Below are 20,573 nucleotides of genomic sequence, written 5' to 3' on the forward strand. Positions count from 1 at the left end.
TAACAGGGAGGAGGAAGGTGCACTCTTAAAGTGGAGCAGTTCCTTAGATTTGCAGAAATTCATGGCTGAAAGGAAAGGGAGAGAGCTGACCAGTTCATATTTAGGAAATTAGGATGGTCCTGGAATATCAAAAATGCTTTTAGCATCACCTGGACATTCTAGCACAGCCAGCTTTATTCCTGCTTTCATTTTGGAATCACCTTTCTCTATATTTGTTTTCTTCTTTTGCTTATTTAAATGTCATTTTATTGGGAGGCTTTCCTGTAGTGCTGTGCAGGACAACACAGCGGCAAATTCCTGTGTCTCTGTTGGCCCAAATGCTCTCTTCATGTGGCGAAAAAACTGGTGAAATGTGGGATTTGTTTGCTTTATTTTTGTCCCATTTGAGTGGTGATGCACTGTGGAATAGGAATGTATAAAAACATCAAGACTTTTCATCTCTGTGAGAATTGGGAAAGTCCTAAACTACAGAGAAATACGATAGGATTTACCAAAGCTATAAAAATCATTGTGTTTGTAATGCAGAGAAACCAAACTGATGTGTCCCTGTCCCTGAAACATGGTTTCCATAGTATTATTTGCCAGCTCTCTACAGCAAGGAAAACTAGTACTGTAAAATCTTTTTAAAATGAAGAAGATTGTTTAAGTGGGTGATCTCTGCTGTGCTGTTTGCTTTGATGAGCAGTCTTTGAAAACTAATAATCACATTCTGTACTGCTGCAAAATTCCTTGTCCTCAGCATGAAGTGCACTGCAGTGGACTGGCAGGGAACACTGGTCTTTCCAGTAGGCTTTGGAGTTTAGGTGATCTGTGAATTGTTATTAATTAAAAATATGACAAAAGCTGTTCCTGCAAGATGGCATCCAGCTTCTCCATGAAACTTTCCTCCTCTTTCAGCTTCCACTAATGGCAGCATCAGTCAGTGAGCTTTGCAGCCCATGTAGAAAGACTAAATGCAAATTCTCAGCCTTTTTGGTTGCAGCAGAACTAAAAGCAGTAACTTGCTGCTGCCTGTCAGATCTGTGTCACACACTGGGCTTAAGCAAATGCATTTTCCTTAATGTGTGAGTGTGTCTTGCTACACTCACTGTCTGATGGCTGGGCCTTGGGAGCAGAAGGGTAGATGTGGGCAGATGTTACCATTGTTTCTCAGATGATTCTGTCATACTCCTGGATGTGTAGGTTATTTTAGCCTCTGATGTAAAGATCTGTATGTCTTTGAAAGAGTAATGAAACACCTTATTGGCTGCTAATATGGAAATTGTGCTAGCAGACAAATGCATGCACGTAGCTTTTCATTTCCCTTTTGTTTGTTATTTTGCTTTCTTTAAATTTTAGATGGACTTGTTGATTCATCCAGGCCCATCAATTCATTTGCTTCTCAGCCGTGGCATAGTTGTCATAAACTCATTTATGTACGGCCCAACCCTAAAACGGGGGTTCCTGTGGGGCATTGGCCAATCCCAGAATCTTTTTGGCCTGATCAGAATTCACCAACACTGGTAAGTAAAACAAGAACTGAAAAAAAAGGATTCTGCACTAGTAATTGAACAGGCTGAAAATGGATACTGCAGTAGTTTTTACTTTCTCTGTTTACTCATATGATGTGACTTTGCTTTAAAAGGTTAAAACTGGTTTTAGCACAAAATGGTGTAATCTGATGAGGATACTGTAACCTGTGATGCTTCTTGCATCTGGAATGTATGTGATTAGTTAATTTGGTGAATGGTTTTTAAAGGTTATAAAATTTAACTGTAAGTTAATTCACGTACCACAAATCATAGTGAGCCTATTAAATTTTAATCAAAGCTCTATAACATGCACTTATGTGGAAAAAGGAGTATTTACTTTTGAAATAAGATCAGCCATGTTTTCTCTTCTTAGTATTGCTTCATGTGTGGACTCTTCTTTTGCTAGCAGGAAGAATTAAAACTGAAACAGAAGAGCTTCTCCCTTCAGAAAATGAGGAGAAAACAGTATTCATTTCTCCTTTTCTTAATGAAATGATCATACAATTGGCATGCCTTGCTAGTCTTTCTAAGCATCTCTCTTTTGTTAGGCATGTTCTGTTCCTGCACTTTGTAAGTGCTCAAGGTACTCTCTGTCCATTCCCCCTCCTCTTGCCTCCTGAATCAAGAGGAAAAAAAAATCAGATCTATAGGGAATATCTTGAGATATCCCTTGTGAATTGAGTGCAGTTTCACATCTGTAATTCTATGAACATCAAGCTGGGAAGCAGAGGTGTAGTTTTCTTTAAACGTGTCTGTGTTATTATAGCTTGATTGACATGAAGGCTTTTAAATATTGAGGTAAATAGTGGAATATTAACCATGTTTTTCTTTTAGTGGGAAAAATGTTTGTATCAGTGTGTGAGCTTTTTTTTTTTTCAGTTAGAGAAATATTTAGTTATTCTATTGTGGGAGCTTGTATTCGATTCTCTTTTAAAGAAAATTGTGGAAAGTTGAGAGTTTTAGCCATACAAGATGGTAAAGTGATAGTTGATGCACTTCTCTCCCTTCTTTTCAGCCTCCACGCACAGCTCACCCCGTGGTGAGGTTCTCCTGTGTGGATTGTGAGCCCATGGTAATAGACAAACTTCCTTTTGACAAGTATGAGCTTGAGCCTTCTCCCCTCACACAGTACATCTTGGAACGAAAGTCTCCCCATACCTGCTGGCAGGTACTTGCCCTTTATTTGATTCTAGAAATGTAGTGGGTGATCTGAGGTACTTTGGTCCTTGTAAGCCTGGAGAATTGGGGTCTCATTGCAGACTCTGCAGCTCATGAGAAGAAACATGTCAAGGTTTCACTTACCTCCTTTCTAAGAGAATTATCAGGAGTCAGAATGAGTGTTCCCTCCACAGGCTTTGTAATCTCATTTAATTCACTTTCTAGGTCCATCTCATTTTGCTAAGAAATGTGTCCCTCAGGTTCCATTTTTTGCTAAATTGGAATTCTCTGTAGGCTTTCATTTGCTTACAGGGAAAACCAGGCACTGGTTTCCATCATGTTACCTCATCAACAGCTGCAAATAATTTTCACTAGATGGTTGAAGCTGCTGATGGGAATTGAATGGAAGCTGTTGATCCTGTTGACTGGTTTGGCCTTGGAGAGGTCAAAGTTCTGTTGCTAAAATCCTTTGTTACGTGCTCCTTTTGTAGTTTTTTATAAGTTTCTGCATGCTCTGTAAAATAAGGCTTGTAACTCCCTTCTCAGTGATGTTCTTGTAAATAATAGCTTAATGTGTATATCAGAAGTTTTAGTATGACATTTTAGCTGGAAAGATGGGTTTGAAGATGTCTCTGTTTTTGTTTCCCTAATAAATACTACAGTTTAACTGAAAATATAACACGCATATTCAGAAGAAAAATTCAATTTACTTTTAGTAAACTAATTTTAAAAAATGTCCTTTAAACATTCCTAAGTACCTTATTTGCCTGAGTTTCTAAAATTACTCTCCTGGTTTTCAAAAACTGCTTTTCTTCTCCAAGCTACACATCAGACCCCTACAGATTAGAGAAATAGGCTCATTGTCATAGAAACCATATAACAAACCCAGTTCCTTATGCCCTGAAAAAACAGGGAAAATACTTGCTATGTACTGCAAGGTTTATTTTTTTCTAGGAAAGCTATTTTTGCATTAGATGTGGGTTATTTTGCCTGTCTCAGTTAAGAATATGTACCATCTTTATCCCGTTGAAAGAGTTGTTTACATACATTGCTTTTCAGGGTTAATACCCTCATATGTGTGCACTTAAAAAAATGAAGTCAAGATTGTTGGCACTGGGCATAATCAAGACATTTCTCGAATGTTTGCTTGTTTTGCTTAATTTCTATGCTTAAATTTCTTTTATCAATGTTGTTAATTTTAGTTATGCTATTTTGTGAGTCAGAAGACTAATTCCAAATAGCTCGTTCTTTTAACAGACCTTCAACAAATGTCCCCTAACCTATTATAAATAATATCAAAAACTCTTCAGGGTATCGTTTCACAGTTGTTTTACTAAAGCACTAAAGATGACTCTGAAGAGCATTTCCACACTGACTGGGGGTACACTGAACCTTGCATGCCTCAGTTTTGTGACTGGGGAATATAAGTGCACTGTCACCCTGATGTGTGCAACCTCAAGACTTGGCTGTTCTTGGTAATTTACTGTCTTAATACACTTGGATTTGGACTGGTTTGAATTTTTAAATGCTCCATGCTTAATATTCTTCATGTTCTTCTAATACCGTGATCTCTCTTATTCCTTGTCAGGTATTTGTGAGTAGCAGTGGAAAATACAGCGAACTTGGCCACCCATTTGGGTATTTAAAAGCAAGCACTACTTTAACCTGTGTAAACCTCTTTGTGATGCCTTACAACTACCCTGTGTTACTTCCATTGTTGGGTAGGTAACGAATTTGCCTCGGACTGCCAATGCAGCTGCTTCAGAGTAAAAGCAAAACAATAATGGTTGGTCTGCCTTAGTTTGAGACATTATAAAATAATGGAGATCAGAGAGTAGAGAATGTTGCAAACTCTTTTAACGTACTTTGGGAGGAGAGGATTTTCATACCCCCTCTCCCTTTTTTTCTCTCCAGCAGAGGAGGAGAGCTACCTGCTTCCAGTGCATGTTTGATGCTGTTCACCTCCTAGACACGTAGCCTCTTCCTTAACCTGGAGTAAGCTTCAACCTCCATTCTTTTCCCTCGTTTAGGGTGTGGTGTATCCAGGTTTTACAGTTGCTCTTGTAGCAGCTTATTTTTTACTGGAAGATCAGATGCAGTGTTTGCCACGGGTGTTGGGAAGAGGGAATTCCCTAATGCAGTTTAGAGCACTAAGAAGGAATTGAGCAGTGAAACAGTCTGCATTTCTTCCCTGCCCTAAGGACGAGTTGGTTTTTTTTTTTTTTCACTCTCACACTGAAATCACTTTCTGAGGAAAGACGGTATGAAAAGGTGCTGCGTGAGTAACTGCCACAGTAATTGTGGCTGTTAGGGATGTGGCATAAAAGTAGTGGCAGAGAGGAGTTTCCAGGTGCCACCAGCCCTTTTTAGTTGCAGATGCTCTAAGGCTTTTTTGTTCTAATTTTTGTGCAGGTATTTAGTGATGCAGAATAACAGTGATCAAGAGAATTAACATTGAGTCTTACTGTCTTACTCAAGATTTTTCCATTCATTTCTAGGAAAAATACACCCCAGAACACAATTCAGGAATATTTTTTCATAATCCTGGTCATAACCAAAAAAGAAGAAATTTGTGCTTGCTGATAATGTGTCTTTTATAGTTATCTGTGTAGCCTGATAATTGTCGCAGTGTGCAAGGATGCTTCTAGATTAAAATGGAGTTTCTGCAAGTTTGTGGCTCCTGAAATACTGCAGCAGATCCACTAGCTGAAAAGCCATCACTGATCCTAAATTAATTTCTCTGCTCATTTTGATGTTGACATTTGCAGTTCTGCTGTGTCTTCCCTGCCAGCTCTTGTCTTCCCCCTGCCTTTTTTGCAGGGGTGTAAAGCTCTTCCCACTCTTTGGAGAAAAACACTTTTCAGTGTGTGTAGAGCTATCCTGCCGTTTACTCACCTGGTAATCCCACATCTTAAATTTCTGAAGGCTGTTTAAAAGGAAAATGCAGAGCTTCTGCATTGCTGGAGTTGTAAAGCGGATGTTTTCTTCAGAGCACAAACCCTGTGCATTCCACATTGTTAACACAAACACATACACAATGTTACCTTCAGATCTCCTTCTAGGACTTTGTTTATCCTTGGTCTCTAAGGCATGGTGAAATTAAGTTCTGTGGAATATACTTACAACATGAAAGCAGATCTGGGCCTTTTCTACTTAGCAGTACAGAAAATGACTGAGATGATAAGAGCATAACTGGTAAATGTAGATGTTTGTAATAATACTGACTTGGGTTTGTCTCTTTAGATAAGTAGGGGTTGTTTCTGTTGTTTCAGGCACACTCCCCCTGTGTCTGTCTCAATACATACCAATACTGGATACTGATGGTTCAGCAGAGGACTGATTTGAGTGTGTAAAACCAATTTTTCATTACTCTCACTCAGATTGAAAAGGACATGAGAACTCCCAAGACCAGAAGTCTGTTCCATTCAGCCACTACCACCCACACTGACACATCAGTGTGTTCCTAGTGGCTCCTGCCCTGCTGGTAGAATGTTGTGTTGGAGAACTGGGACTTAGTTTGGGGTAGTGCTGTGGATAATATCTCTCTGCTCCTTCTCTGACTCTGTCAAAGGCAGAACCACTTTACAATTGTATATTTTTACTGTCAAGTGACTTATGTGTGTTCAATCTTATAAACAGAGATAGATAGTAAGATGCTTAAGAATTTTCTTCCTTGTATTTTTCCTCCTACATTCTTGAGCAGGGAAAGTTTTAGTTCTGTTTTAGGAAAAATAACATAAGAGAAGGCCCTAAAAGACAGGCAAGGTAGGTGGGGATGAGGAAGTTTGCAGGTGATACTTGAGCAAACTGAAGCAAGCTTTGCTGGTTTTATGTCTTGGTTTCTGCAAGAATGGATTTGGGAATGCTGTCACCTCTCCTGGCTTGTAACTTAAAGGGACTGCTTTTAGAATCTGAAGCTTTGTAAGGAAAGGATCCAGTTAATAGGACTTGATAAAAAAGTGAAGCCACACAGCCCTGTGTTAACCTGACTCAAGCCTTCATGTAATGGGTTTTCTCGCAGAAATGCTGCTCTCTGGTCCATTCCCAGCAGTGACAGACCAGGTGGGATGTGCTATTGCAGCTGAGCAGCTCCCTTGTGCTGTCCTAAGGCTGGAGAGGAGTCATGAGTAGCTTGGTGGGAATTTGCTCCCAGGCCTGAGGAGGTGGGGTGCAGTTCTTTGTGCAGGGTAAGGCAGCTGCTGAAGGCAGAACCTTTCACAGAGAGATGCTGATGTGCTTTGATGCTGAGTGCTTGGCCCACAGATTATAGAAACTCCTCTTGGAGGATTCTTGCCTGTAACTGATATGAACAAAGCCATTGTACTTCAAGTTTTGTTCTGCTTAATTGTACAACCAAGTTCATAAAGTAGAAAGTTGAAGGAGGGGCTTGAGGGAGAGCTAAGCAAAGATGAGGTGTATTTCTAAATGCTTCTGCCTTGCCTAAGATGTTTCCTTGGCTGCTTCTGGCTGCATTGGTGGGAGGGCAGGCCCTGCTGGGCAATAGGAGTGACTGTTCTTTGGGAGTGCCAGCAGAAGCAGCCGTGAACAGCCATTATGAAATAGCATCAGAAGATGGTTAATACCCTTTCTCTGTGGGTCTAAATATGCAGGAGGATGAGCTTTTAAAAAATGTCTGCCTGTGAAGGGCTGCAACGTGGACAGTTTCCTTTGATGTTTTTACAGGCTCTGTGAGAGAACCTGCGAGTAATGATTTTATATTTTGGAAGAGAAGGGCTGTGTTTCTCACCAGCATGAACACAGCATGCTGTGGTGCTGGGAGGGAGAGCTGAACATTTTGTATCAGTGGAGAAAGAGTGCCACAATACCTTTCTTGTTTTCCATTGCAGTACCTTATTTTTGGCTAGGTGGTTTGCAGGGAAGGATCCTGCTTTCTGTGAATGTAAAATCCTGAGTCTCTACTGCTTAGAGCAGTGGAGTGTATCTATTAGTGCATAATTAGGAGAATTACAGGAGTCAACAGGGTATGGTGGTATACTTGTTCAGGTGGAATTCAATATGAGTGGTAATTTAAAAAAAAAAGGGTCAAGTTTTACTTTGAGTTATATGATGCATGAACTGTTCTTATAATTTAGGCTCCAGGTGAACTACTGAAATTACCTGCTGACTCTTCTCCCTCTCATGCTATTTTTTTTTAACTGTTCACTGATCTTAAAGGTGCATCCAGTCCCCTTCTGTAGTGCTGGGTGTTAAAGGTCTGTATTGCTGTCCTGTTTGTCACCATTCCGTTGTTTCGTACGTTAATCTGAAGTGGATAAATACTTTGCAACATAGTTTTCAGTTTACTGGTGTGTGATTTTACCTGATCTCTTGAGTTGTTGCAGCTCGTGGCCTTTCCCTAGTGGTTTTTAATACCATGTTCCTGATTATCCATTGCTTTTAGCTCCCTCTGAGTTCAGAAGTAAAAAATTCTGCATTTTAAGTGGACAATACAGAAAGTAGTATCTGAAAATTATTAGGTTGGAATAAAACAAAGTTATGCAAGGATTTTTTCCAATACTTTATACTTTTTTTCTGCAAAAGACATAGTTAACTTGGTTACTGTTAGTTTGCTTATTTATATAAATGAAACTTGTGACTGCTTACCACCGTGACTGTCACCCTTCCCAGGGTAGGAGTTCCTGCTGTGGGGAGACTAATTTTAAATAGACAAATCTTTACTGGAGCTCTACATAGATTGGAGAACTTCCTTCTTGGGTAGCAGAGATCGGGGAGGTTGGATGTTTGATGTCTGGGAGTACAGCTGAGCATGAGGGTGGTGCCTGTGCAGTTACTGGTACAACCTCACAGAGCAGGAAGTGAGACAGTAATAAAGTGCTGATAAAGGGGTTAAGGTTCAAGCTGTGCTCACAATCAACTCATAGACTGTAAAATGTTAGGACTTACTGTAATACTGATCATTTTACTTTTTAATTTTTCTTTCATTTTGAATTTTTGGAGGGGATGTAGTTTAATTTGCATTTTGCTGCGAAAAGGTAATAGGCCTGTAAGATAAGAATGGATGTTATTTTATATTTACCATATGTCATGATACCATCACAGGTTCTTTTGGGTAATAGTGCTAAGCTTGTGGTATATTGAGATCTTAAATGGAATTCTGAGTTGTCCTCTCAAACTCCACCCCACTTCCTTCAGGGAAGTACAAGTAGGATCTGTAATGTGGTTTTTGTATGTGATTCAGAATTCATTTAGATTGGAAAATACCTGTAATGCAGTGTGGTTTGACTATGAGAACTTGGGAAATAGTGCTGTACTATCTGTTTGATTTGTGCAGAATACTATGCCAGTCAAATTTTCTTCTACAAATATATCTTCCTGAAAACTCACTCGGGAGAAAACAATTCCCTTGCTGCATCTGTCTTTTGTGCACTCTTCTGTGCATCTCTGTCTCCTGCAGCTCTCCCCAGTTAATTTTTGGACATCCTTTTCTCCAGTCCTGCATATCCTTCCATTAGCCTCAGTTTTCCAGCATACTACCCTACTAAAAAACCCCTTTGTTTCAGTTCATAATTTCAAATGATAAATTGCAAGATACTGTGTTTGGTTTTGATTTTTAGAGATCACTGTTGCAGTACGTAGTGTGCACAGCAAATAGGTGGTCAGTGATTCCTCAATGGCAATATGCACACCTCTGGTGTGAGCACGGTGTTTCTAAAACAGTGTCCAAAGGAAATAAGTGTCTGATTGCCCCTTTTGTAAAGGGCAGCAGTTTCTGTAGGTAATTACTGTCTCTTGTCTATACTGTGGGAGACTTTGCTGCCCTGGCATGAGGCAGGTGGTGTGGCTGGAGGAGACCCCTTCTCTGCCAGGGCACAGCTGCTGCTGTTGGCAGCAGAGTCCAGCAAAGCTGGCCAGAGGGATTCCCTGATTTGATATTTTGTTTTCCCCTTTCCCTTTGATACCAAACAATATCTTTACCGGAGACCAAAATTCATCGTACAGGTTGAACAGAAGAAAGCTGGTCTGACAATGAAAATTAAACCAAATTAATGTTGTTTGGTTTAATCAGATACAGGGACTCCTTTGATGCAAGAGAGAGGCAGGGAAGGTGAAAATCTTAACAGGTGGATCTGTTGTACCTTCCGTGCTGGTGGTTGTGTGCAGTGTTTAAGTCTGATGTACCTTGTAAGTTTGCTTATAATGGGGACTTGCTTTGGACTGCCTACTGCAGCTAGGGTGGGGATTCCCAATCCTTCACACCTATGGTTAAGAGCAGTTTTTGTGGGAAAGCCCCATTGGGAGATGGGTGGAGGGAGAAAAATGGGGGGGGAAACGTGGTACATGCAATTTTGGAGAAAAGCTTATGGTCTGGGACTGTATAAATGACACCTTCTTTTGTTGTTTTCCTTGTTGCAGATGACTTGTTTAAGGTTCACAAACTTAAGCCAAATCTGAAGTGGCGACAGGCTTTTGACAACTACTTAAAAACAATGCCTCCTTACTACTTACTGGTATGTTCCTCTTCTCATTTCATCCTCCCGGGTATAATGGCTGGTGTGACCAGAGTCCTGTGCATCATACCTCTTCCTAGTAAATTTTTTTACGTAATTATGATGACATTTTTAGGTAGTAAACATTTTGCTTTGCAGAGGTATGTAGATTAGGTCAAACATTTTTAAGAAATAAATAAATTTGTAGAAATACTGAGTAATAGTAATTATGTTAAGATATTAAATGTGTTTCCTCTTCATTAAATATTAAATGAACTCTTATCAAAAGTACATCAGATTGTTGAGGGAACCCAAATTTGGCATTATTTTTGTAACTTGATGAGGAAAATGCAGATTAGTTTGTTTATTAATGTGGGTGAACTGCTAGAACTTGGGAAGCTGGGCCAAATAAGGGGTGGGGGGAGGCACTGTGTCACCTTTTACGTGTAGCTTGGACAATGCACCTCAATATGGACTTGCATCATCCCGGCTATTCTGGACCTGAGCCTTTGAGTGGAAATTGCCAGCGGCACCACGGTGTGTGGTGTCTTGGTGATGTGGCATAACGTCCATTGTGAGCTAGTTAGACACCAAACTCATGTCACATGTTATCTGAATAGACTTGAATTTTAGTGGCCAAAAGTGGAAAAGCTAGAGCACTAATCTGTGTGCCTTAGCTTCCTATAATTGATCTTATAAATTTCTTTTTTAAATACTTATTCTCTTACTATTGTGTATTTTGTTTTCCTTATAGCCATTAAAGAAAGCCCTAAGGATGATGGGAGCTCCAAATCTGATATCAGATAATTTAGATTGTGGACTTAGTTACAGTGTTATCTCTTACCTTAAAAAACTCAGCCAACAGGTAGTATTGATAAAACCTTTGCAATTAGAAGTGCGTTGATTATTTAGTTTGTGGTAATCTGATTATAAAGCAGCTAATCCCTGTGGGAGTTCATATGGGTGTGCAGCATATATTATAATTGAAGATTGGTGAGCATTTCCACTGAAAATATGGATGAATCTAGTGTGGTTCTGTAGCCAGTGATTGTGCCTTCTGTAAGCAGTGGAGGGGAGTGCAATGAGGACCTCCTCAGCTATACTTCAAGTATCTGCTAGACTTTAAACTTCATAGAAAATTACTAATTGGATTTGTGGCTGCTCTTGCTGTTGTTCTTCACAGCTGAAGTCAGAGGCTTGCTCTCAGCCTCGTGTTTATTTCCATGTGTTCCTTGGCAGTGTGCATTTTCCAAAAAAATTCTGCCTTCTTGTCCATGGAGAATAAAATCATAGTTCAGGCTTTCTATTTGACCTTCCTGTTTCCATCAGGTCAAATCCATTCTATGTTTAAAGTGTGACCTGGTGGGAAATAGTCTTTTTATCTTTGTCAAGACTGCCATTCCAGGTGTAACTGCCTGGAAGCCCTTCTTCCTTAACATGAGGGGCTCTTAAAACAGTATTTTAATGTCTAGAAGTCAGCGAGGAACAAGTGCAGCCTTTAAAATTACAAAGAAAAAATCCTCCACCTTAAAGAATGCACAAAATATATCCCAAAGCCTCTGAATGACTGAGCATCTACTAGACTTAATAAAACTTCCTGTGGTATTTTGGTAACTTAATGATATGCAAATTCATATTATTTATCTGTACTGTGGAGTTGGAATGACTCGAGATGGCTGCTGTGGCTTTCACAAGCATTCTCAGCACATGGAACAGTTTGAATGTGTTGAATGCATTATAAGCTCCTGTATAGGGACAGGCAATTCCAGACTTCTGCTGTGCTCCTGCTGTCCTTAAATTCAGAGTTTCCCACAGATAATGAAGCAAACGGTGCAGAGGAGGAGATCTGGGGGAAGTGGGTTGCAATCACCGTGGGTTTGGGGGTTTTGGTTGGTTGGGGTTTTTTTTCTGGAGGTATTGCAAGTGGGTGAAAAAAATGGTCTTACTTTGAATACAGTTAGAGCTTAATACAGTAAAATTCTCTGTAGCTATAATAAGAAATTTGTGCCCATTAGAGAAGTGATATGTTTTTAGAAGCTTACTCATAAAGCAAAATTCTTTTACAACTTTTCTCCCTTATGTTGTTGCAAACATACAGGGCAACCCTTAGTACACAGGTTGTTTAAAAAATAAACTGAAATTTTGTTACTGTACCTGAACAATATTGTTGGTTTAGATGCAACTTTACTGTAACTTAAGGCATCCTACATTCCATTATGTTTTTTCTTTCCCTTTAAAGATGATTCTTCAGAGACACAAAAGAGTCACAGTCTTGCAGCAAAAGCAGGGATTTTCACAGGCCTCCTACTGGCATATAAATTTAGATACACTGGCTAAATATTTTTCCAAATGCTAGCACGTTAGGATTCCTTTATACTTGAGATCTAATCTATGTAATCCAGTATATCCCTGGGTAGGTAGTTGGGAACTAAATTTGTAGTTTTATTCTGCTAATGTACTGTGTGTTTCATACTGGAAATGTGCAATGCCTGCTGATTCTTTAACTCATGGTGTGATTCCATTTTAGACAAAAGTAGAATCGGAACGGATAATAGGTTCAGTGGGTAAGAAAGTTCCACAAGAAATTGGAATAAAAGTGAAAAATCACTCCAGTGGCCTCTCCTTGGTACACAGTAGGGACTTTAAGCAACTGCTGCAAGGGATCACTGGGGAATCTCCACTGAGACTGGCGGAAATGAATGTTAAAGAATTTGCCGGCTTCCACATAGGACTTTTAAACAAGGTAAACAGCACAGTAATCTTGCATGACTAAGCAGTTAATCTTATCTGTTTTAAATGGGTAACTTCTATGGACTTGGTGTAGAAGGAAGTACTTTACTGAACTGTGAAAAGTGCAGCGTAGACATAAACAGGGAGATGAGTAAATGCAATTTTTGCGCTTGATTTTGCGACACTGTTTGAAAATCTCATGATAGTAAACAAAGATTACTGTGTTCTGAGTGCCAGTATTTGCAAAAGACAGCTAGTGTTCATCCAGGAATTAACGTGCTTAGTCTTAATGGAGCTGAAATTTCAAACTAATGCTGAATAAGGTCTTGTTGAAAAGACAACCATTGAGCTTGCTGTATCCAGTTATGAAGCTCTGAAGTTACTTAAGGGTATTTTTTAATAGTTAACATTATTACAGTTCATAATGGAATTTCTCCATACATGAAAACTAATGGATTAACTGAAAGTTACTTGTTTTGTTATAAAACTAGGATTTGAAGCCACAGGCCTTCAGAAATGCATATGATATTCCTCGTCGCAGTCTTCTGGACCAGCTAACCAGAATGAGAACCAATCTTCTGAAAACACACAGGCTTATTTTGGGGCAGGATGAAGGTAAGGAGTTACAGTTCTTCATTAATAGGTTGGAGAGAGTACAGCTGGGTTTTTTTTTATTTCCTTGAATAATGTTTTTTGTCTTTGGTGTGGGAGCAGAGGTGGCCATTGCATCTCTTGCTGAGTCAGTCTCCTTCGCCTGGCTCTGAAGGGGAAGGAAGGACATTTTTGCCTTCTGTCATGCAAGATGTCATGCTTGGTCTGAATTTTAAAAATAAGTTTGATGGGAGAGCTTTCCCATTCACCAAGGTTTGTGTTCTGTGTAGTGATGGGGGCTTAAAGCAGGGAGGATCTCACTTTGCTGATGGTCTAAAGATGCAGTTGTCAGCATAGAGATCAAACCTACTTATTTTTCCTTTCTTCTTCTGCCAATTAAGTTCAGCTCTTGCCAGCCTTATTTCCACAGTTGTAGTCTTTAGCTCTTCCTCTGTAGTGAAAACAAATAGTCATTTCTAGTTCTTAAATGCTAACACTTGCAATTGAAGGGTGTGAAGTTTGTATTGCCTTATTTTTAAGGTAGACTAAATGAAGAGCTCTTGTTCTGTTGCAGACTGCCTTCATAGTGTTCCTGTTGCTCAGATGGGAAATTACCAGGAATACCTGAAAATGATGCCTTCACCTCTTCGGGAGATTGACCCGGATCAACCAAAAAGACTTCACACCTTTGGCAATCCATTCAAACAGGATAAGAAGGTAGGAGGGGCCATGCTCTCTGCTGTGTCTTTATATTTGACATGGCTTGAAATAATTTGTGGGTAGAATTTCTCCCCCACAATGTTGTGTGGGAAGGAGGGATGTCTTCCACATGGTCCTAGAGAAACATGTCCTGAATCGTGCTGGTTTACAGAGTGGCCCTGGGTTATCTCTGGTTACACTGGGTATCTGTTCTGAGAGCTGTCAGGTCTTTTGAAAGCCATTTGAATTTGAGCACAGAGGGACTCAGTTCATCAGTGAATTAATGAAACAGATCCTATCCTGTACTGTTATTTAAATTATTATATTTTTTTTCAGGGTATGATGATTGACGAAGCCGATGAATTTGTTGCTGGGCCTCAGAACAAGATCAAGCGTCCTGGAGAGCCCAACACTCCAGCATCACTGAAGAGGAGGAGGAGCATGTCCCCACTGCTGAGACGGCCACAGTCACCGCCCGTGGTCACCAACCATGTGGGTGGGAAGGGGCCACCAGCTGCTCCTGGATCCCCCTCGTACCTAAACCTCAAAGGTGTGCCAGGAAATAAAGGTATATTAGCTGTAGTGCAGCAGCTTGTTTGGTGGGAATATCTGGAGAGGAAGGGAAAAGGATCCTTCAGCATGTGCCTGTCCTTCGGTGTTAGGTAGGAATGAGTTTCTTTTGTTGGCCCAGATAAACAGGCTGCTGCTGGAGCTAATGAAATCTGAAATTAAAAAAAAACAATCTAGAGGTAGAAAGTGTCTCAGCTCAGCTTTTAGTTCTTGTTTGTGTATTCTGTGGAGAAGGAAAGTTAAAATATGGTTGTGTTCATTTCCCAAAAATACTAATTTTCATACCCACCTGCTGCAGCAAATGAAGTCAGAAGAAAACTTGGTTAGCTGGATTTGGGGGAGAGAAGAAAAATATTGGTTTACTTAGGAGTCATAACATTGAAATAGGAGTACAGAAAATGGTGACTTGGTGATAGTGATACGAGATGGTAACAGCCCAAAGGGATGTATTCCCTTGATCACATCCAAAGTTGAATAGCAGTGCTGGAACACTATCCAGCACTGCCAAATTCACTGCACATCACTTCAAACCAAAACGATACCGAACTATTTCTTTTTGGGTTTTTTGATACTTCACTTATACCATTAGTAAGATACGTGTTCTTCATTTGTAGATACCAATAACAGTGTTGTCCAAGATGGCAATGGAGAGAAGAAAGCAGAAAATTGTCAGTCACTGGAAAAACAAATTGATGGCTTATCTGTGCAAATGGCTCCTGCTGTTCCAGCTGCTGTGGGAGAGGATGAAATGCTACCCAATGACTTAGACTCTCTACCTGTTGAATTCAATTGTTTGAGTGAAGATGGGTTGGATCATAAACCTGGTACCAATGCACTTGTTCGAGGGCCTCTAAATTACAGCGTGAGTGGAGATGACCAAAAACGGGCCGTGGAATCTACGTCTGAATCTGTGCCAAATTCCTTTAAAATAACACCCACCATGCTGGAGGGAAGCAATGCTGACATCAAAATCAAAGTGATGAAAGAGGTTCGCAAACCTGGAAGAAGTAAGTTGTTTGGGTTTGTTTATTTTATCAGTATATTATATGTGGTGTTAGAGAGAAGAGTTATTCCTTGAAGTAAGGAACTATTTTCAGAATACACTTAGCTCTGGATTTTGAGTAACTTCTGATTGCTCTCATGTAAGCAATGGAGGGGCAAAGAAAAGGAAGACATGTTGGGCAGGTGAGTTGAAGTTTAGATTTGTGCTTGAGAGGTTGAGTGCCAAGCCACCCTGGTTGCCCTCAAAGACACCTTAACTGGTATAAGAGGTGCCCTGTGAAAGCACCTTTAGATGTTTTGTGTTTGTTATCAGTGGTCTAAAGACTGTCTTACACTTTGCTGCTCCTTCTGTATCTGTAGTGTACTTGTTGCTCTGTGTCCATCAAAACTTCCTTTGCAGAGCAAAGGCATATCTCTTGTAAGGATGCATCTTGGAGTGTGTTTGAAAAGGAATATTAACAGCTAATAGCAAAGTGAAGTTTTTTTTTATTTTGTGAGACTGTAATTAGTGATGGAACACCATTGCAAACTCTTTAAGACTTACAAAGACTAAAAATGACTTTTTTCTGTTTTCCTGTAAGATTGGGTAACCTTACAAAATCTAAAATATTGTGGAAAAAGTATCTTACCACTTCAGCTTTTATTACATGTTTTGGCTGTACTTTTATACAGGATCAAAACCAAAACACTAACCTGAAAGTTAATGTCTTGTGCTGTAGGATTTGCCACAGTAACTTATTTTTCCAATTTTTATTAAATGGCAGCTGTCCCTAATGTGGTCTGTGTCTGAGTGACTAATTTCTACAAACTAAACTGCTGGATATTTTTCTAATACATTCTCAAGTGCCAGTAATTAGTATAATGGAGTGTTCTTAACTCTTCTGCTTTTCTCATCCTGTGTTGCTTGTGGCACACTGAGGCTGTTGAGAGGTGAAGCCTTTTTTACACTGCATCTGTAATTTATTTTTAAACAGTTTTAAAACTTCTTACTTGGGGATGTGTTTGCTTTCTGTTTTGCAAAGTGGGCTCATCTAATTTTATACCAAATTCACGACTGGTAAATGGTGGTGTAGAGTAAAACAGTGCTGTGTTCAGTGTGAGTCACCTGCCTTGCTGCAGAGTTCAGGCAGTCATCGAAGAAAGAAGCTAAACAGTAGTGGGTGTGGGTTAACTATGTACATCTGTCCACAGTTCTGACCATTTATCCTCTCTGTGCCTGCTGCATCGCTCTGAGCAGGCTCTTGGTCACAGCACCATAAATGCCTTTATACTGGATTCAGATGTGGAAATGTTGAAACAATGCTATTATTTAAATTGTTTTTAATTTAATGTGTCCACTTTATTCTTTTGCAATGGACATATTTATCTTGTACCACTGAGATAGTGATGTTGTGCTCACAGTAAGGATTGATTATTTGTCCTTCTAGAGAACTAATCCTGACCTCTGCTTGCAGAAACAATGGCTCTGGGCCAAATCAGGGCTTGGTGACCCTGTGCATATTAACTGCTAATGCTGGCACTGTGGTCATGGAGGTGGGAGGCTTCTCTACCTAGCCTCCATTTTCTGAGGATAAATGTTCCTAGCTGCTGCTCTCGAAGAAAACCTTATTCTTTGATACCACATTTGAATTACCTGATCATCAGTATCACTTCAAATCACTCTGTCACCTCTGTTCTCTGCATAATGCTTATGTGGGAGTTTTTCTGCCTTAGGTGTTTTATCATACACAGGCAAGTGAAACTGGGCTTTGGGTTTCCTTTTGGCTGTTAAGCTTTAGTGAAATTGCATTTGCAAGATTGATTTTTAATACATGGTTTGGATTTTTATCTCTTTTTAGATTATGAAAAAATATTCTCTCTTCTCGAGGAGGTGCAAGGACCTATGGAAATTCAGAAGTATTTCATTGAATTTGCTATCAAGGAAGCAGCCAGGTTTGTATAGATATAAGTGACTCAGAGTCATAAATTAAATATTAATTTAGGTCATGGTAGTAAATCATAAACTTTTCCAGTACTATTATTTTCTGTTTTGACATATTATTATAGTTGTTTTAGTGGTCAAAATACTGTTATGTTTTTGTGGAGTGTAAATAGTCTTTACTTAAAATTTAAATGTGAATTACAGAGATGGGTTGATACTGAAGACCAGCCGAAAATTTGGGTGGGTTGGGGAAGGGTGACTGTATTAAATTAAATTAAATTTTCTAGCCATTCTAATGCCAGAAATAAAAGAAAACTCCTCCATACTGGAAACAGAGAGCCTCTGGTATTACGATTTGTCATGGATGAATAGTCTTTTAAGTTGTTCAGCTGTGTTTTTGGCAGAAAAAAATTAAATTACTCTCCCTCTCTTCTGTAGGTTTAAAAAACGAGTCTTAATACAACACTTAGAGAGAATACTAGAGGAACTAGATTTCACCAGCCCACCCAACAGAGTTAATCATGTCAACAGTAGATAATAATGTACCAGCCAGACGAATGCGGACCAGGAATGAGCTTGCTGTGCCACAGAAGAGTGGAAGAGGATGTAGCTGCTGCCCTCACCATCTTGGCAGTCAAGTGATTTTACTGTCACAGTCTGAGAAGAAGCAGTGGAGCTTTAACTTTAAGAACCTGATTCGGCAGAAGCTGGGCTATAACCTTAAGGATTTGCTATGAAAGGTGTGGCTTTCTCCTGTGGAGGGTGCTGTTTGCTCAACAGGCGGAAGAAAATAACCATTGCTGCCCCTCCTGCAGGTGATGAGAATTTACTCATTTGAACGCTGTCATTAGACATTTACGTGCTATAGGCAGCAGGTTGCACTAAAATGGGGCACTGTCAAATGCACACACTTGTCTGCATCGTGGAGAGAGCCCGTGTGTTCCCAAAAAAACCCTCCCAGAAACACCTGCACTGGTAAAAATTGCATGTTGCCACCACAGAGACAAGGGTCTTGTTCCCAAGAACTGCTAGCCATGCCTTTAAACTTGAGATTCAGTGTAGATTGAGAGTAAAGAAACTGCTATTGTGTTAATGAAAGCTAAAGACAGCCCTGTGACTGTTACCACCCGATGGTCACTAAACAATCTACCTCAGACTCTCTTCTGTTTTGTCTGCAGACATTATGAAAGTGCACCTGAGGCTTCCCAGGTCCCCGACTTCAGTTCTCTTTCATCCTGTGAGGAGGACGGAGATTCTTCAGGTGGCCTTGGCACACGCTGTGCTTTGGAAGCACTAAAAGGAAACGCTTTTAAAAACGTGTATTTTAATGTTCATACAAAAGAGATTATTTTGAACAGTATTGTTACCAGATCACTAATTTGATATTTTAACTGTATAAATTTTTTGGAACATATGTATATATAAAATAAACCATTTTATTAATTTTTAAGAAGTGCTAATCTGAGGAGTCTGTAGTGGGCAGCACTGAGTTCCTGCAGTTGTCTGTTACCAACAGACTGATAATATTTTTGTAAAACCAGCTGAACCTGGTCTTGCACACCCTCACACAAAGCTTGTGGTGATAGTTGCTGAATGTAGTTGTACCTGGAGTACCTGCCCAGGTGTCACTCAGCTTGGCCTCTGTGGGGTGCACATTTTTATTCAGGTTTAAGGGCACTAAGTTCCAGTTTACCAAACCCTCAGTTACCTGAGCTGGTATCCCCTCCTCCGTTCCTCTTACTGTTTTTTTCCAAAGGTGATTTATATATCACAAAACATACAAAGAAGACTGAAGCACCTGCATGTAATTATTATTATTTTCTTTATACCAATAATATGCCAGTAGCAAGTGGCTCTTTGGATAAGTGTGTGGTTTCAGTTGTTCGCGCGTAACATCCTCTGATCCTCTGACAGCTTTCTTTAGAAGACAGGTTGAAGTTGTGCTTGTGTTATTTTGTGCTCTTGACCTCGTATGGCAAATATTCCATGGATTCTGGTTGACTTGCCAGGCAGGGAAACAGATTTTCGTGGTGAGCTTGTACTTCTCTGTTCCTGCTGGTATTTTTAGTGCTAGCCAGCCTGTGAGGCATCTTTTCCATCCACTCCGAAGCAGTGGCATTGACTCCTTGGAAGATGCAGTTTGACCATTGGGATTACAGCAGTGAAATTCAAGAAGGAAATGAAATTCAAGAAGGAAATGAAATCCAGCGACAGCAAATCTGTCACAGTGTATATGAATGAAGTGACATAGGGGAAGGCATTACTATCGATGTGCCCTCATTCTTCTCTTAGAAGTAACTTTTATTCATCTGTACAAGTTGAACGTTTTTTAAAAAAAAAACCCACAGAAATACCTTGGAATGACACAAAGGGGGATTTACTCCTTCAGAATTTTACATGGAAGCTGTTTGTCTGCATGATGGATCTCCCATTCCTAATGTTGTACTCTATAAAGGGATTTTATTTGCAGAGGGTCGGATATACCATGCATACCTCATCATAAAATGCCCTGGTTACATGCATCAAGTTGCATGTAATATGCTATTTTTGAAATAGTAGGTGGTAAGAGGAGACAGCTTTCTTCCATATAGTTAATGGCTGTTTAATTTTCATTCCTGATTCCAGAGGCACTTGCTTGATCATAGCGTGTCTGAGCAGGGGCTGAATTTTTAACTAGTGACCTCGTTAGTATGTAAACCTGCTCTTCGGGTGTGATGCAGTTGGCTGCCAAATCAGCTACAGGAAGCTGGTGTGTTTCATTCACATGTTTGGAATCTTATGCCTCAGAAGCTACAAAATATCCCATTCAAGTACAAACAGTGAGAATTTTTCTTTAAGTTGCTGTCATTTTATCTGAATAAATTGAATTTGGGTCAGAATATTAAAAGAGAAGAAACCATATATATGTTTATATAGTGAACTGGATGTGAGTCTTTCATAAGG

At 39.8% G+C, this 20,573-nt stretch overlaps 1 protein-coding gene across 1 annotated transcript in view; it reads left to right on the forward strand.

The window, feature by feature from the left end:
- Positions 1-19,080, forward strand: part of LOC103763898 (integrator complex subunit 6-like) — a 40,608-nt gene extending 21,528 nt beyond the window's left edge. Inside the window, 12 exon segments of the mRNA XM_018070726.2 lie at positions 1,339-1,502; positions 2,527-2,679; positions 4,258-4,390; positions 10,044-10,138; positions 10,872-10,982; positions 12,645-12,860; positions 13,339-13,462; positions 14,013-14,155; positions 14,474-14,705; positions 15,322-15,714; positions 17,548-17,641; positions 18,069-19,080. Of these exon segments, the coding sequence (XP_017926215.2) occupies positions 1,339-1,502; positions 2,527-2,679; positions 4,258-4,390; positions 10,044-10,138; positions 10,872-10,982; positions 12,645-12,860; positions 13,339-13,462; positions 14,013-14,155; positions 14,474-14,705; positions 15,322-15,714; positions 17,548-17,641; positions 18,069-18,168 (1,958 nt within the window). The 3' untranslated portion in view covers positions 18,169-19,080.
- The last annotated feature ends 1,493 nt before the right edge of the window (positions 19,081-20,573 follow it).

The sequence above is a fragment of the Manacus vitellinus genome, unplaced genomic scaffold (assembly GCF_001715985.3).
Source record: "Manacus vitellinus isolate BGI_N305 unplaced genomic scaffold, ASM171598v3 scaffold_19_pilon, whole genome shotgun sequence".
In the NCBI taxonomy this organism is placed as follows: Eukaryota; Metazoa; Chordata; class Aves; order Passeriformes; family Pipridae; genus Manacus; species Manacus vitellinus.